Below are 16,292 nucleotides of genomic sequence, written 5' to 3' on the forward strand. Positions count from 1 at the left end.
CCTGCACCTGCACACACAGGCACAACCACAGACACATAAACACACGGAGAAGAAAATCATACAGGATGAGAGGGGGGAGGGGCATGAAGGGGAGGAAGAAGAGAATATGAAGGTGCTGGGCTGGCTGTTTGGGGGACAGAGGATCAACCTCATCCAATCCTTCCCGTGCTGGAGTGGACTGTGGGGGCCCCAAGAACTGGACTCCTGCATCATCCTCATCACCCCTCAAGAAGTTTGTGCAGCCTTGGACCTTCACAGAGGCTTAGTGTGTACCCTCTGTAATGGAATGAATGATGGGTGGATGAAATGAACAAACCGAATCAATGTCCTCTGTCCTCTTCCCAGATGTCGCAGTCTTTCGGAAGAGAGGAACACCCCTGGCTTACCAACACTCCCGCTCCCACCGCTGCACACAGTCCTTGCCCACTCCTGGAAGAGGCTGCTAGGAGGCGACCTGTTGGTCACTCCCAGATTGGATTATGGAAAGTTCCTCAGCCAAGAACTGAGCCCTTTTCTCGGCAGCCCTCGAGGTTTCAAAATTGGCTGGAATTTATTATGGTGTCAACTCATGATATGAAGGATTTTCCAGCCCTCAAGGCTGCCCTGCCAGATGGTAAGAGGGGGAAAAACGGGGATTACCCAGGGTACTGGGTATGCTTATCTCAGTGTCCACTATTTGGCCACGCCCCCTCTCCATCCCTGTGCCTCACCAAGCCCCAGCCCTGCAGAAGGAATAGCTATTTAAGGGCAGTTGGAGTTCAGGGAAAACAAGACAGGCCCTTGGACAGAAAACTGCAGCAGCATCCCAGAGGTAAATGCCCAGAGACTCCTACCCTGTGGCTGCATTTGAGTGCTTGTGTAGGTGGGTGTATGCATGTGTGTGCATGTGGACACGCCTGTGGATGTGAGCCCCCATCATGTAAACATGTACAAGACAGTATTTGTGTGCAAGTATGCTGTATGGGTTTGGGAAGGTGCCGAAGGAGAATTCAAGAGCATGTGCGTATACGTGTAATCTACACAGGGTTAGAAAGTCTTGCAAAGAGAATGTGCAGTTTTAGTTGGGGATGAGAAGATTGGGGATCAGACTCCATGGATGGAATTCCCAAGCCTTGAGCCTAACGTAAGGATGCAGGTGGAGTGTCTAATGGGGAGAGGCGTTACCTTCAACTTCCCGATTTTGTGGAATGAGTCCAGTCTCCCAAGAGGAAGGAAGGAGGCGTAAGGGCCGTCCCAGCATCGTATCATTCCTGTATGAGAAACCGTCCCACAGGGCCAGGAAAGGACGAGAGGCGACACTCATGATGCACTGTTAAAAGCCACTCTCTATGCTCTTTATGACTTAGCCCCACGCAAGAGCACATCTGTGCTCCAGGGTTGCTAAGTCAGACATCAGAGCAGGGTCTGGGGCAGAGGCTGAGATGCCTGGGAGGAAATGCCCAGGCCAGTCCGTCGATATTTGTCCTTCACAGAGTGACAACATGAAGGTCCTCTTGCTACTAGCAGCCGTGATCATGGCCTTGGGTAAGACCTGACCCTGAACTCCGCAGGGTGGGGGGACATCTGGGAAAGAGGCATCCCACCCTCCAGCTTTCCTTCTCATTGCCCCAGCCCTCTCTCAGTGAGAAGAGGAAGAAAGCCATTTGTGGGGCGAGAACGAACTAGAGAGACACCAACACGGAGGAGGGGGCACAGGCTTCACCGCCCTTCACCAGCCATTTCTCCATTTCCTTTCAGGCCCAATACAGACACAAGGGAGCATTGCCAATTTTTGGCAAATGATCCTACTTAAGACAGGAAAGAGAGCTGAGTCCAGCTATGCCTTCTACGGTTGCCACTGTGGCGTGGGTGGCAGAGGATCCCCCAAGGATGCGACAGATCGGTGAGGATACCCCAGTCTTCCCTATCTTGTGTTCACTCTGGCTGGGACAGGACTAGGGCAGGGCTGGTGCCCGCTGCCTCAGGGCTCTGGTGGGGATGGGACTAGGGCAGGGCTGGTGCCCACTGCCTCAGGGCCCTGGTGGGGATGGGACTAGGGCAGGGCTGGTGCCCACTGCCTCAGGGCCCTGGTGGGGATGGGACTAGGGCAGGGCTGGTGCCCACTGCCTCAGGGCCCTGGTGGGGATGGGACTAGGGCAGGGCTGGTGCCCGCTACCTCAGGGCCCTGGTAAATCCCAGCCAGCAAAATAGTCAGCACTTTGGGAACTCCACTCTAGACCATTCCAAAGTTTTTGAGTCTCTGCAAAGGGTCAAAGGTCAAGGGAAGTGCAGAGGCCCCAGGACTCCAGGGCTGTGAGAAGCCAGCCTCAATAAGACGTGTCCCCCAACCAGGTGCTGCGTGGCTCATGACTGTTGCTACTACCGTCTGGAAAAACGTGGATGTGGTACAAAATTTCTGTCCTACAAGTTCAAATACCAAGGGGGCAAAATCACCTGCGCTGGTAAGAAAGCCCCCGGGACGCTGGCAAGCTCCCCCCCCCCCCGCCCCCCGTGTGTTTATTGAGCACCCAAATGCTGGGCAGTTTGCTGGAGCAGAAGGGGAATTTAAGAACCTCACAGAAGACTCTAGCAGGAAGGCAGAAAAGGCCTTTGCCCAGCCTGAGGCTTGAGGTGGATCCTGCAAGCAGCAGGATCTCAGCTGAGTCCTAAGAGCCAGTGAGGCACTTGGCGGGAGAGGAAGGCTGGGCCATCCCCCAGGCGGGGCACAGCATGGCCAAGGGGTCTAAGAGGACCATAATAGGCTGTTCTGGGCTGCCCAGTGGACATGTGAAGATGAGTCTGAGCAGAGCGATAAGGAAGGGACAGGGTCAAGAATTCCTGGCCACTGTCTTGAGGTTTGTGGACTACAGCAACAGGGACCTGTTATTTAGTAAAGCAGCAAGAGACACTTTAGCAAAAAGAAGGCTCACACTAGCTGGGTGGATGGGGGTGGGGTGCACCAGTGAGCCATGCTGCCTGCAGGAGAGTCACACATGGTTTAGAACGGCCAAGGTCAGATTGGAAAGATGGCAACCTGTGAGAATTCTAGGGCAGTGTGGTGCCAAGTCTGGGCAGCTGCTACAGCCAGGATCAGGCCTGCTCCTCGGCTCCGGCATGTTGCCATCATCTATACTTACACTCCAAGACACACTATAGCTCCAAGAACCTTCCTAGGCTCCAGTGACAGGTGGCTTTCCCTCTCTAAGACTCTTTGGAGAGGGGAAATGAACACTTCCCAGAAGCCCCTGTTGACTTTGTCTCTTGGCGCTTCATTCAGAAGAAAGCTGCATACATACTACCTTCAGACCAATCACGGCCAAGGAGAACAGGTGGACCACACAGGTTCTCACCAATACCATCCATCCCAAGGCCAGTGAAGCTGGGCTTCCTCACACAAGCAGGTCTGTTAGCAAGAAGGTGAGGCCAGAGACAGAGCTCAGTTGGCAGAGTGCTAGCCTAGCATACACAACGGCCTGGGTTTCATCCCCAGCACTGTATATATTGGGCATGATTTAGCATGCCTGCTATCCCAGAGCTCAGGATGTGGAAGCAGGAGGATCAGAAGTTCAAGGTCATCCTCAGCTACATAGAGAGTTCAAGGCCAGCCTGAACTACATGAGACCCTGCATTTGAGGGGGGAAAAAAAACCTAGAAGAGGGTGCCCAGGAAGCAAAGCAACCCCCTGGTAGTGCCGTGCTTGGCTGCTGCGTCCCCATCAGACGGGCTGTGTGTCCCCATCAGACGGGGTTCCGCCTTCCCAGCAGCCCTAGTGCTTGTCCCAGAACAGGCAGGTCCCCACAAGCAGCCTTGGGATATTAACAACGGTCAGCTCAGTGTCTGTTTCCCCCTGATTTCAGCAAACCAGAACTCCTGTAGGAAGCAGCTGTGCCAGTGTGACAAAGTCGCCACTGAATGCTTTGCCCGGAACCGGAAAAGCTACAGTTTAAAGTATCAGTTCTTTCCCAATAAGTTTTGCAGTGGGAAGTCGCCCAGGTGCTGAGAGAGGTCACATCTGGACGCGTCTCCTCCAACACCGCTCCCCAGCCCCACCGAGTTCCCTAGTGATAAAAAAAAAAAAAAAAACACCCCTCTCCCACCCTAGAGGCAAGGTGGGGCCCTTCTGTCGCCACCCAGAACGAGACACCAAAGCCTGATGAGTTTGACTGATCCTTCCCCCCCATTCTATTACCTTGGACTGACAGATTTCCCATGTCCACCTTCCCCTTCACATCCAACTTCCTGCCTCTCAGTACCAAAGAGAGTCCTGGGAGGCTCTTACAAATAAAATAATTCATCAGCGACCATGTGTGTTCTCTTAACGTGAAATGAGATAGATATAAAGTATGCATGCTAAAAGTACAGGCTTTGAGAGATAGCTCAGCCCATAAACTGCTTACCACGCAACCATGAGGACCTATGTTCAACCCCCAGAACCCACAGACATAAAGCACACACTTGGTTTACAATCCTAGAATTAGGAAAACGAAGACAGGCGGATGATCCCTGGGGCTCACTGGCAATCAGCAAGTTCCAGGCCAGTGAGGGGCCCTGCCTCCAAAAACAAGGTAGATGGTGTCCTGAGGACCCACACCTGAGCTTGATCTACAGCTTCCTCCCATAAACGTGCACACATATGCATGTATGCGTGGGCACACGCAGAGACACAAACACACACACAAAAGAACAGACTTCCGGGTCAGTCTAGATGGGTCCAACTGTAAGTTGCCCGCCACCTTAAGCCCTGACTCTCTTATTTAAGTGGAGCCTCCTGCTAGGGCTTGTTTGAGAATTAAGAGAGGAAACAGAAGGCAAGAAGTGTCCGATCTGACTACAGCTGCCATCCCTGTCAAAGGCAGGCCTCCCTCTCCCTACCCCCAGGCCAGAGCTGTTTCTCCTGGCTTATGGGAGGATGTGGAAGCCGAAACTGGCGGAATAAAGTGGAGTTGCTTCCGTGAAGCCTCCACCACTTTGAACTTAAAGAAAACAAAGATTATGGAGGACGGCATCTTGTGCCCACACGCCTGACACAGACCTCCTCCCGGAACCCTGCCAGAGCCACGGCGTGTGCAAAGCTGGCCACCGGGCAAAAATAGAATCCTGTGCCGCCCGCACTTGTCAAACTGAGAGGCTCTGCACAGATCTTTAAAATGCCCTGACAGCTCGAGGATTCTCTTTGCCCGTGAAAGAGCAACCAGAAACCAGCGAGATCCCCAATCCTGGGTACGTCCGTGGGCGCAGGAGGACAAGTAAACGCTCTCAGCTGTCTCTCTCTGTTGATCCCTCTGCCTAGTCTGAATCTGCTAACTTTTTCATTTGTATTAAAATAAAGACAAACTGCATTTAAAAAAATTTAAAAAAAAAACAACATGCCAACCCTCAGATGAGAGTTTTTCTTTTGACATTTTGGCCAATAGAAGAAAAACTTTTCTTAATTCCTCCCACCCCCAAACAGTGATTTTGTAACTTACAACAACTCCTTGGCAACCCAGGCGCCTAAGGCACCCTTCTCGGAAATGAAAACTTGGGATTTGAGGCTTTGAGATGATGAGCTTCATGAAGTTGTTCCGTGCTTTCAAGTCACCGGATGCCGGAGTCTGAGCCTTGTGCAATAATAAGATCTCTGGCATGGAAAATCAGTTTCAAGTGCCACGCCCACACAAAAACTGCCTTTCAAAACTCATTCCCCAAAATGCTTCCTGCCCAAACTGATGAGTCCAGCAAACCATCCAAGCAAAAGAAAAAAAAAAAAAAAAAAGGATTGAGGGGGAGGGGTGTTGGTGGGCCAGCAAGATGGCTTAGTGGGTAAAGATATTTACTGAACAAGCCTGCCAACCCGAGTTTGATCCCTGGAACTGACATGGTAGAAGGGAAGAACGTTGTCCTCTGACCCAAACGTGTGTGGGGTGGGAGGCACCTGTGTGCTTATCCATGCATCATATATATATACACAGATAATTTTTAAAAGGCAGACTCATTATTATTCTTATTAAATTCAGGATGTTTGGGCAGTGTGTCATCCTCTAGTGCTAGCTAACATGTAAACTGAGTGTATTCCAGGAGAGCCAGAGCTACACAGAGAAACCCTGTCTCCAGGGAATTAAAAAAAAAAAAGTCATCCTCATGTGTCAACTGCACAGAAGCCAGACTCAACCCAGCAGATAACGCCTGTGTATATTATCTTGATTCTGTTAGTTGACGTGGGAAGACCATCTTCAGTGTGGTTGGCACCATTCCCTGGACTAGGGGTCCTGAACTGCATAAAACGGAGAACTGAGTACTGGGGAGCATGCAAACGTGACCAGCCACCTCGCGCTCCCACGCCCTTCAGGTCCCCACTGCAATGAGCTTACCTTCAGCTGTGAGCCAGAGCACACACGTTCTCTCCTGAGTTGCTTCTGTCGAGGTATCACAACGAAAGGAAAAGAAACTAAGTCAGCCCCGGAGAGGCTGGCCCGCTGTGCCCCGTTACACGGGAACCCAGGCGTGCTCCCTCGTGCCTCGCAAGCTGGCCTGTGTCAATAATTACGTTCTTTATAATTAGCATTTATACTCACCGGCTTTCAGGCGGTTTCTTGCCCTTGCCTTGTACAGCTGACACCTTCCCTTTGCTGGCGAGGCTGAGTCAGATGCTCTGTGTTGCCCAGTCAATGTCCTGTCTCCTGGTGACTGTCACTGTGGGTAGGGGGACAGAGAGGTGAGAAACCGTCCCTTTCATTGTCCCCTTTACTGCCACCATAGGCAGGTACTTTGCTCAGCACCTTGTCACCAAGCACCTGAGTCAGCAGCACTAACTGAGATTCTCATCCTGAGGCGTGACCTGCTGCCACCCTGGGAATAAGGATAGGAGAGGAAGGGATGGACTCGGAGGGCAGGAGACAGCCTGCACTGCTTTCCAACATTTCTCCTCAGGCAGTGATGTGGGACAGCTGTCGCTGTGACAGAAATGAAGATGTCTTGGACAGACACTTGTGCCCCACCCTTCGATGACGATCCCAAGAAGCTGAATGTCCCTGGGAATCTCTAGTGCCAACCTGAGGAAGAATCTGACTCATACAGTTCTGATGGCTCGCCAGATCACCTTACAGGGGTGACCAGAGCAGAGGCACTACCGGGTCAGTGATGGGCAGGGACACACCTTGACCAGGGCCCTCTCCATGTCAAGACCCTGAAGATGGATTTGGGGTTCACTGAACCTCTTCGTTCCTCTTCCCACCGTGGCTACATTGACTCTATCTTTCTCTGCTTTTCACTGTTGCTCCCATTTAATTGGCTGGCCTGTTGAGGTTGGGTGGCTGAGCCCGGCTTGTTAGGGCCGCCAGGGCCCAGCCTCTGACTCTAAGGGCTCTGGCGACATCGTCACACCTCTGGAGCTTAATCATCTCAGAATCGGGGAGCAAAACAGAAGAAAAACACAGTCTAGAAAGTTCTCTAGTTAGCTGTAGTAGCTGGGACCTGTAATTTCAGCACTCGGGAAGCTGAGGAGGAGCCTGAATCTGAGACCAGCCTAGGCTACATAATGAGAGAAAAGAAAAGAAATAGTTTCCTCCACCCCGACCCAGGGTCTGACCCTGCTCATCCTCTGCTCCAGGACCCACCGGCTCAGCTCCCCACAACTGCACCCTGTGGTCCACGTTGTCCCCAGCTTCTTACAAGGCTTGGCAGTGGATCTCTTGTTATTTCCTCAGATCCAGGCTCCTCTCTCAGGCCTGTCATTCTGCCAGACTTGTTTTGGCAAAGGAGCAGGAGCCTCTGCTAATTTACAGTCTTGGCACACACAAAAAGGGGTGGGGTGTACAGTGCAGGATCGTGTATACAATCTAAAAGCACACACAGAGTTACACAAACACTGAGTCCTTTTCAAGGAACCACGCATCTAAATAAGCAAAGGGTGGCACCAACGGTGGATGGAGGACCAGAGAGGAAAGTGAACGTAATACAACAAAACCGTGTCTTCCACCAGCCGGTGGTGAGAGTGTGCTGTGAAGAGAGACCACTGGCAGGGGCTTAAGAACTGAGCAGTTAGAAAGGTGCTTAGGGGCCAGCTAGATGGCTCAAGGTGCCTGCCGCCCAGCCCGGACCTGAACTCAATCCCTGTGATTCACATATTAGAAGAGAAACTGTTCTGCAAACCTGTCTCCAGCTTCCACACATATGCCAGGGCTCAGGGATGTGCACACTCACATAAATAATAAATACATTCAGTAATGGTTTTTTAAAGAAAAAACAAACACGAACCTTCCTTGTGGAAAAAGGCTCCAGATGTGCGGTCACGTGCAGGCACACAAACACACAAGAACACCTGGGTGTGTCAGGAAGAGGGACAGTGAAAACCAGAGCCATCTGGAATAATGGCTGGTCTTTGAGTGTCTCCCCCTTACCGCTGTGAGCAGCTAGCTGGGCCTCTGACAAGTTCACACCACCTAGCCAGAAGGAGACACTGAGTTCTCACCTCCATCTCAGCTTTGATTCTCACTGTTTAACACGAGAATCCATTTCATTCCACCCCTGTCCCCAGTTTTAGGACAAAGGCAACCTGGTCACAGGTGGAATTGAGTCAGGTTCATTCTGGGTGACACAGAGATGTGAGCATTTTCTCTATAACGTCTAAGGAGACACGTGAGGCTGGGAGAACCTATGAGACAGACATGGACGCTGTACCCAACAGAGACCAGTCTTCAGCCACTCAGAGTCACTACCACCCCTCCACTCCACCCAGCATCCAGAACACATGCTATACCCGGGCTATCCCACCAACTGGCACTGAGACATGGCACTGTGGTGTACAAACGTGTTGGACTGTGTTTGTAGCTGGCCTGGGACACATGTGGCCCACAGGCCACAGGCTGGATGTACCTGTTACAGCTTTTGTGATCTCTCAGGATGCCAAGAGGAAGGAGCATGATCAATGGGCAGCACCAAGCCCCAGGCCAGATCTTCTAAAGGAATTGTTAAAAAGATAAACTTAGGCAATTAAAATCTAGCACATTTGATTCATGCACAGATCATGCAGCTCAAGATTATGAGAGATTTAAAACATCACTGCAGGGGACAAGAGGAAAAAATCTTATACGATGTTTGAGAAATGAAAATACATTGGTTAAAATGGACAGCCACAGTGAGGGACTGGCTGAGCTTCAGGGTCTCTTTACTATTTATTTGGAGCTTCTGTTTGTTTATGGAGTGCTGGGAGCCATCCCCAGCATTGGGTGGGTCCTGCAGAGGGTGTAAGGAGTCGGCGGGAGAAGGAAGTGAGCCAGGCCATGGTGGCCGGGAGAATCTTGCAGCCTGACTGACTAGCAGCCAGAGTGTTTTTTTATTTATACAGATTTAGTTAGCAGGGATACATTCATGACGTTCCAAAACATAGATCATATCATTTTTGTTTTTGGACATGTGTTTCACTTTCTTTTGCTCATCTTTTAGTCATCATTAATAAACTATGACAGAACAGAGTTATTTCCAATCATTTCCCCCTCAAGTTTTGACATCATTAATAAACAGAGTTATCATTATTACTCATTAACCCCATAACCCAATTTTTGAGAATCTAGAGACATATGACAGCCTATGCTCAGGCTGGTTGTTTTGGTTGCTTCAAGGACATTAGACCAAAACAAAATCTTCAACCACCCTGGGCATTTTGCCATGTCTCAAGCAGTGTGTTATTAACTCTTAGTGGTCAGAGTACCCAGGAAAAATCCTCAGGCTAAAGCTGCAGTTATTACAATCAATGTTCACATTTATATCCTTATAGAATTTGTCTATATGTCTAATCCTGGCATTCTGTTGTTCCTTGGTTATATGACATTATAGTGGCTCTGCATGAGCTGACTTCTAAGAGAGGGAGGTCCTGACACCTCATACTTTCATTATCTTTCTACTCCACACTTTGCTCATCAATATGTCTCTATGTAGGGCAGAGTTGTATGCCATGTAATTGTCTGAGTGTACAGTGGGAAGAGGCTTGTAATCTGAACTGTGGCCAACTCCTCTAGCCCACCGGATCTTGTTGGCCTTTTTAAATAAATTTTGTTTTGAATATCTTGTTCCTGTGTAAGTAGAGGGACAGATGTTTCAAGAATGTCTCATAGCCTCATGAAGAGACCTCTGGCTTCTTCTTTATGTGTCACAACCTCCAAGGCATAAGGAAGACCTTCAAGTAGATAAGAATATCTCCCTCAAAGTGTGTGTGTGTGGGGGGGGGGATAGTATGTTCGGGACTTTCCTGGATAAGCTTAGAAGCAGCATTTCTGGGAGAAGGCATAAATGATCATTAAGGAGTTTTCCATCAATCCAACATCCCCAAATTGTACAAATATTAAAAGTGCCCCAAGTATGTAACAGGTGGAGATGAAAACCAAAGGTGGCATGGCAGCCATCATGTGGCTCAACTCTGCTGGATCCTTGTCAAGCAGCTGTGCTGGCTTTGTGACTTCTGCCATTCCATTCACATATGGCTGTGCCAATGGAGGATCTCAAAGTCTTGGCATTATCTCAGCTCCATGGCATCACAATTTCAAAAATACAAACAAGCAAAAACCTTCGCTACTGCTGATCAAACCCAAGCCTTAAGCTATATCATCAGCCCTAATTTAAATGTGGCTCAGTTAGTAGAGTGCTTGCCTACCATGCACAAAGCCCTGGGTTCAAGATCCGGCACTGCATAAAACAAGGCATGGTGGGGCACGTCTATAATCCCAGCACTTGGGACGTCGAGGCAGCAGGATTAGAAGTTCAAGGCTATCTTCGGCTATAGAAGCCAGCCTGGGCTACATCAGACTCTGTCTCAAAAAATATTATTTTTGCAGACTTAAGTCAAGAAATTTAGTAAATATCACACGCTTGTTTGAAACAACAGCTATGTGGCATGTTTATAAGGACAAGAAAATAAATAAAAGAAGAATATATACTAATTCTATTGGAAAGTGACACAATTTTCTCGTTTTCATCTATCATTACAGACATACTCTGCTGCTATCATTCCAAAACAACTTGTTCTCATCAAAAGCAGATTTTTGAGAGGTTTTTTTTTTTGTGATTGCTGGGTAAAATATCTGATGGGCAAAATGCAAAATAATGAGCAAAAATTCAAAACCAAGTCACTTGGGTAATTACAAAGGGCATCCAAACCAGGAGAGAGAAAGTGTGATTATCAAACTGTCAGTTTGAACACATCATGATCTTTCAGATGGAAAACCCCAAACACTCCATCAGAACTAAATAAATAAATAAAAGGCTTCAGAGTACAAAATGGAGACAGAAAAACTGGGGTAGCTTTAAAAGCACCAGCAGTGCCTGACTTGAACTGGAAATCAAGAAAGCAAACATTCATCGCAGTGGCAGAACCTAAAACCCCAGGAATGACTCTGCATGAGCTCTCAAATGGAGACTGTGAAACACTGAAGCTTTGAAGAGGACGTGGGGACAGGAGACGCCTGCGCTCTGAGGAGGAGGAGGCAGCCCCATCCAAGCGCCCTGGAAACCCAAAGGGCCCACTAGTCCAGTGCTCACTAACAGATACCAATGCCGGGGCTGACAGCTGGTCCCATGAGCCAAGTGCTCACTGTACAGGTGCGAGGACCCGGGTCTGGATTCCCAGCACCCACATAAGGATCTAGACCTGTAACCCCAACATCTAAGGGTGTCGGGGTAGAGGCAAGAGCATCCTGGGCCAGTCTAGCTGAGCTGGTGAGTTCCAGGTGACCCTGACTGAAAAGTAAAAAGATAGAGAATGATCAAGGAAGATACTCGATGTCAACCTCTGGCCGCTACATGCACATGTGTACACATATGTACAAACATACAGAAACACACAAACACATACAAATATACATGCATACCTACAAACAAAAACACAGTGCACAAGTAGACAGAACACATCAGTGATCAGACACAAACACACAGACGCAAACTAACCACCAGCATAAACACACAAATACACTTGCACACACAAACACCAATGTACAGATACATGTACACACAAACATACCTAAATGCATACATAGTCACACTATAAACACACAGGCATATAAAAGCATGTACATAGACATGTATACATACACAAGCACACATACAACAAACTCACATTGACACACAAATACAAATACAAGATCATACAAACACACAAAATATATATGCATAAGCACACACACAGCACACACATACAAACACATTGAAACCAACATGCAAATGATAACAAAAACTGCAAACACAGATGCATGCAAAACAAACCTACGCATGCACACGTGATACATGCACATGTGTACATATACATACCAAGTACACATACATACACATACACAAACACATACACATAAATATATATATGCATGCATACACACAAACACACAGGCCTACACATGTGCACAAACACATGCAATACATTAGTGTACACAGAGACACACACAAGCACACAAACATAATGTGCACACATGCAAATACAACACACACAATGTGCATGCATGTATACATACACACACAAATGTATAGAGACACCAGCACACAGAGACACACATGAACACACAGGCACAGATGCACAAACACACACACACACACACACACACACACACACATAAAGACCCCAAGTCATCTCGAGCAGAAAGACTCGAGGAAGAGGCATCACTCTGCCTATTTAAAGCTGCATTCCAGTGCTGAGATGAGGACGTGCTGCTGGCCTAACACCAGATACACGTCAGCGAAATGGAACAGACAGCCTGATTTTTTGGGGGGGTTGTTTTTGTTTTGGTTTTTGTCTTACAAAAAAGGCTAAGAACCTGCACTGGACAATCGAGTCTTTTCAGTAAAGCTGCTGGGAAGGTTGGAAACCCAGTGTGTCCGGTCACGGGTGCTGCTGTCTCACAGGTGGGCCACACAAACCTCCATCCGCCATCCCATCCGCCATCCCATCCCCTCCAGGTGACTTCAGTGCCGGCCCCTCCCCCATCCTTGAATCCTGGCATCTGATTGTGGCACGCTTATTAACCAAATCTGCTGCTTCCTGGTGCAGAAATGAATAAAAAATTTCCTTAATAAAAAAAAATTATGCTTCACTGTGTCTGTCAGGACTAAAGGCATTCGTGCTCTTTCTCCCTCCCTCTCTCTCTCTCTCCTTCCCTCTCTCCTCTTCCTCCCTTTCTCTCTCCCCCTCTATTTGTCTCTATCTCTTCCCCTCTCCCCACCCCTCCAGACCCTAGCTACACTATGCTCCTGGCTGCCTATAGCATTAATAACTCCTAATAAAACTCTCTCTTGAAGGATGGTTCCTCGCTCCTTTTTTCCCCCTAAAAAAAAAAAAAAATCGTACTCTAGGCCAGGCTGGCCTGGAACTAACTAGATAGACCAGGTATCATGATTCTTCTGCCTCTGCCTCCTGAGTGCTGGAATTACAGACATGAGCCAGGATACCTGGATTATACTTTCTCTAGCTGACACATTTAGACCAACTTGTGTGGCAGACGCTTGGTTTTGGCTGGGTGTGGTGGTGCATACTTTCAGTCTCAGCACCCAGGAAGCAGAGGCAGGTGAGTGAGAACCTGTCTTAAAAAAACAAACAAACGGAGTTAAACAGCATAATATCCGGAGACTCCTTTACAAGTGAAAATGTATTTTGTAATGAGCTGTTTTAAACTGAAAAGGGATATGTGCTCTTCTGATCCCTTTATCGTTTGCTACTTTCCAAAAGAGAAAAAAACTGGGGAGATGGAGACGGCTGCAATTCTCAGATCTCAGCAGGCAAGTGCAGTGGTCTGCAGTCACCATCCAAATTCACACACACACACACACACACACACACGTCTGCTTCCCAGAGGCGTACCGGCACAGAGGCATACCGGCGCAGCCGATCCCGTCTGACTCTTGGACTTTGGGTCTGCCACGGTGCCAATGACTGTCCGAGCACAGAACCTCAGACAGCTGCCTTTCCTTTGCAAAGCAAACCTGATTGGCGAATTGCAGTGTGGTTTAAGCTTCCATGGTTGAGACAAATTTCTTCTCTTCCTCTCTGCGCAATGACATTATTATATAAAATGACTAGCCTCTTTTTATTTGTGCCATGTGTTTTAAAGTGGCAAATGCAGCCTACAGGTTTGTTCTTGAGAAAAGACGTTTGGTCGCCCACAGCTTTAAACTGTCCCTCCATTGTTGGCTTGTGTATCTTTAAATAAAACCAAATAAAACAAAAACAAAAATGGGGTGAGGAGGTGAGAGAAGAGAAAATGGTCAAAACCAACCCAGGAGCCTCACCCTTTAGTGCATGACCCAAGACTAGATGAAGGTGGCCTGTCCTGTGCTGCCATCTACTGGGCTCTGGGCAGCCCACATCTGGGGGCAAGGGGGTGTAAATTATCTCCAGGTGCCAAGGATTCAAACCACATCGTGTATCCTTCTAATAATTCCTAATGCCTGGAGTCTGGATTGTGAAAGCAAAACCAATGGGCTGAGGGATGTCTGAAACTAAAGACTTGACGGGGCCGTTTCAGATGCTAGCTAGAAAAAGGAGCACGTCCTAGGGCCTCGGTGCTCAGGTTCTCAACCTACAGGTCATGATCCTTTGGGGATTGAATGGCCTTTTCACAGGGGTCACCTAAGACTATCAGAAATAACAGATATTTACATCATGATTCATAACAGTAGCAAAATTCCAGTGATGAAGTAGCAATGAAATAATTTTATAGTTGGGGGTCACAGCCTTAGGAAGGTTGAGAACCACTGTAGCGGACATCTTTACATCAGCAGCAGAGAACTGTCTGCTAGACCCAGAGCCAAGGAAACTTCGACACATTTGGAAGTTAAGATGCAGTTTTCATGACCAGGTGGTGGTGGTGCATGCCTTAATCCCAGCACTCAGGGGGCAGAGGCAGGCAGATTTCTGTGAGTTCAAAGCCAGCCTGGTCTACAGAGTGAGTTCCAGGACACCCAGAGAAAGCCTGTCTCAAAAAACCAAAAGATGCTGCTTATAATGAACTTGCTTTGGCTACAGATAAGAGAGACAGAGACCCTGCTTGGAAGCAAAGGCCGCTAATCCCAGCACTCAGGATGCTGAAGGCTCATAATCCTAGCACCCAGGATGCTGGGCCTGGGGGGTTGAGGTCTGACCAGTCTGGAATACAAAGCAAGTTCTCCTTTCAAAAGGGGAAACAGAAGAAAAGAAGAGAGGGAGGGATGGTGGGGAGGGGAAAGCTTTAGAAGCGTTGGATCAGGAGCTGCAGTCGATGAAGCTGCACCCCAGCAGCTGACACAGCCAGAGGAGCTGATGGGCACCCCCTCTGTGACCTCGGCTAAACTTCTCCTGTCACCCAGAGTCAGAGAGGGCCTGGTTACATGCAGGTACTTAGTGCTAAGTACATGCATGGGATCCTCCTCTGCTCTCTGGACCCATAAGAAGAGAACCCCACTTTGCTTTGTGGGACAAGAAGTTTTATTCTGCCATGGAGTCTGTAGTATTAATAACTTCTAATAAATCTGTTACCCAAATGAGCAGTCTGGGGCTGGCGAGATGGCCCTGTGAGTGCCACTAAACCTGACTACCTGAGTTGGATCCCAGGGACCCACAACATGGGAGAAGTGACTCTCCCACCCGATGTCCTCTGAGCTCTGTACACACATGCACACACAAAACTGATTTATTTAAAGCGTCCTTACCCTCTGAGCCATCTCGCCAGCCCGTTTTAAATAGTACGAATTTTGCTTTTTACATAGACACTTATTCATCATTTTTCTGTTTACACAATTGGAATTTTTCCATCCATGACTTGCCTGGCTTTCATTCGTCTTCTTGTAAGGAGTCTTTTAGAGGCAAGATTTTCAATCCTGAGATATTTTTAGAAGCTTCTGCATACGAATGAAAAGCACATCCCATTGTTTCTAAGGTGTGGAATTCCCACCTCCACCTCCAAAAGTGAAGCACTTGGGTGAGTCGTCTGGTCCTTCTGGAATGTTCTGTGTCGCAGCTAAGAGAATGCCTGAGTCAACTCCCTAACCGAATTCATTTGGTTTCAGTTACATGCTTTTATCACTAACTTTAGGGTCAGATGTTAGGTCTGGTCTAGTGGCTACTCAGGCCACACTCACCCACAGTGGCCTCTTTTCTCTCCCCACTGGCGGGCAGCCTATTGAGAGCTTCCCTGTGAACTCCTAACCCTCTATCCCCCAAAGAAGGCCTCCCAACCCATCTATCCAAGCCCCTAAGCAATCAGAAGGTCGTGGTGGAATGTACAGGGACATACACTAATTGAGGACAGTGTGACCGCCGCACATTAACTCAAGGATGAGTCTGCCCCTTCCCCTGTATTCGGGTTTCCTTTCTGTTCTGTGAT

At 48.5% G+C, this 16,292-nt stretch overlaps 2 protein-coding genes across 7 annotated transcripts in view; one reads left to right on the forward strand and one right to left on the reverse strand.

Moving 5' to 3' along the window:
• The window catches only part of Pla2g5 (phospholipase A2 group V), a 76,792-nt gene that overhangs the window by 36,059 nt on the left and 24,441 nt on the right, over positions 1 to 16,292 (reverse strand). The window contains exons 3-5 of one of the 6 annotated variants that reach the window (XM_076565524.1): positions 6,534 to 6,651; positions 6,330 to 6,374; positions 5,451 to 5,579 (exon numbers count right to left, since the gene is read on the reverse strand). In XM_076565524.1, coding sequence (XP_076421639.1) covers positions 5,451 to 5,534 — 84 coding nt within the window. In that variant the 5' untranslated portion in view covers positions 5,535 to 5,579; positions 6,330 to 6,374; positions 6,534 to 6,651. Of the gene's footprint in view, positions 1 to 5,447; positions 5,580 to 6,329; positions 6,375 to 6,533; positions 6,652 to 16,292 lie in introns of those variants that run through there. The other 5 variants (XM_076565523.1, XM_042272172.2, XM_042272187.2 and 2 more) reach the window with 5 other exon arrangements.
• Positions 721 to 4,280, forward strand: Pla2g2a (phospholipase A2 group IIA). The gene is made up of 5 exons (XM_006980900.3): positions 721 to 811; positions 1,473 to 1,524; positions 1,738 to 1,882; positions 2,332 to 2,441; positions 3,837 to 4,280. The coding sequence occupies exons 2-5, from the start codon at positions 1,482 to 1,484 to the stop codon at positions 3,977 to 3,979; spliced, it is 441 nt and encodes a 146-aa protein (XP_006980962.1). The 5' UTR covers positions 721 to 811; positions 1,473 to 1,481; the 3' UTR covers positions 3,980 to 4,280.

Source organism: Peromyscus maniculatus, chromosome 2 (genome assembly GCF_049852395.1).
Source record: "Peromyscus maniculatus bairdii isolate BWxNUB_F1_BW_parent chromosome 2, HU_Pman_BW_mat_3.1, whole genome shotgun sequence".
NCBI classification, from domain to species: Eukaryota; Metazoa; Chordata; class Mammalia; order Rodentia; family Cricetidae; genus Peromyscus; species Peromyscus maniculatus.

What these genes read in the sequence shown, in the direction of transcription:
- Pla2g2a (XM_006980900.3), top strand. Translation starts at nt 1,482, where the DNA reads ATGAAGGTCCTCTTGCTACTAGCAGCCGTGATCATGGCCTTGG. An exon ending in AGCCGTGATCATGGCCTTGG is followed by an intron (nt 1,525 to 1,737) that starts GTAAGACCTGAC and finishes ATTTCCTTTCAG; the next exon opens with GCCCAATACAGACACAAGGG. An exon ending in CCCAAGGATGCGACAGATCG is followed by an intron (nt 1,883 to 2,331) that starts GTGAGGATACCC and finishes TCCCCCAACCAG; the next exon opens with GTGCTGCGTGGCTCATGACT.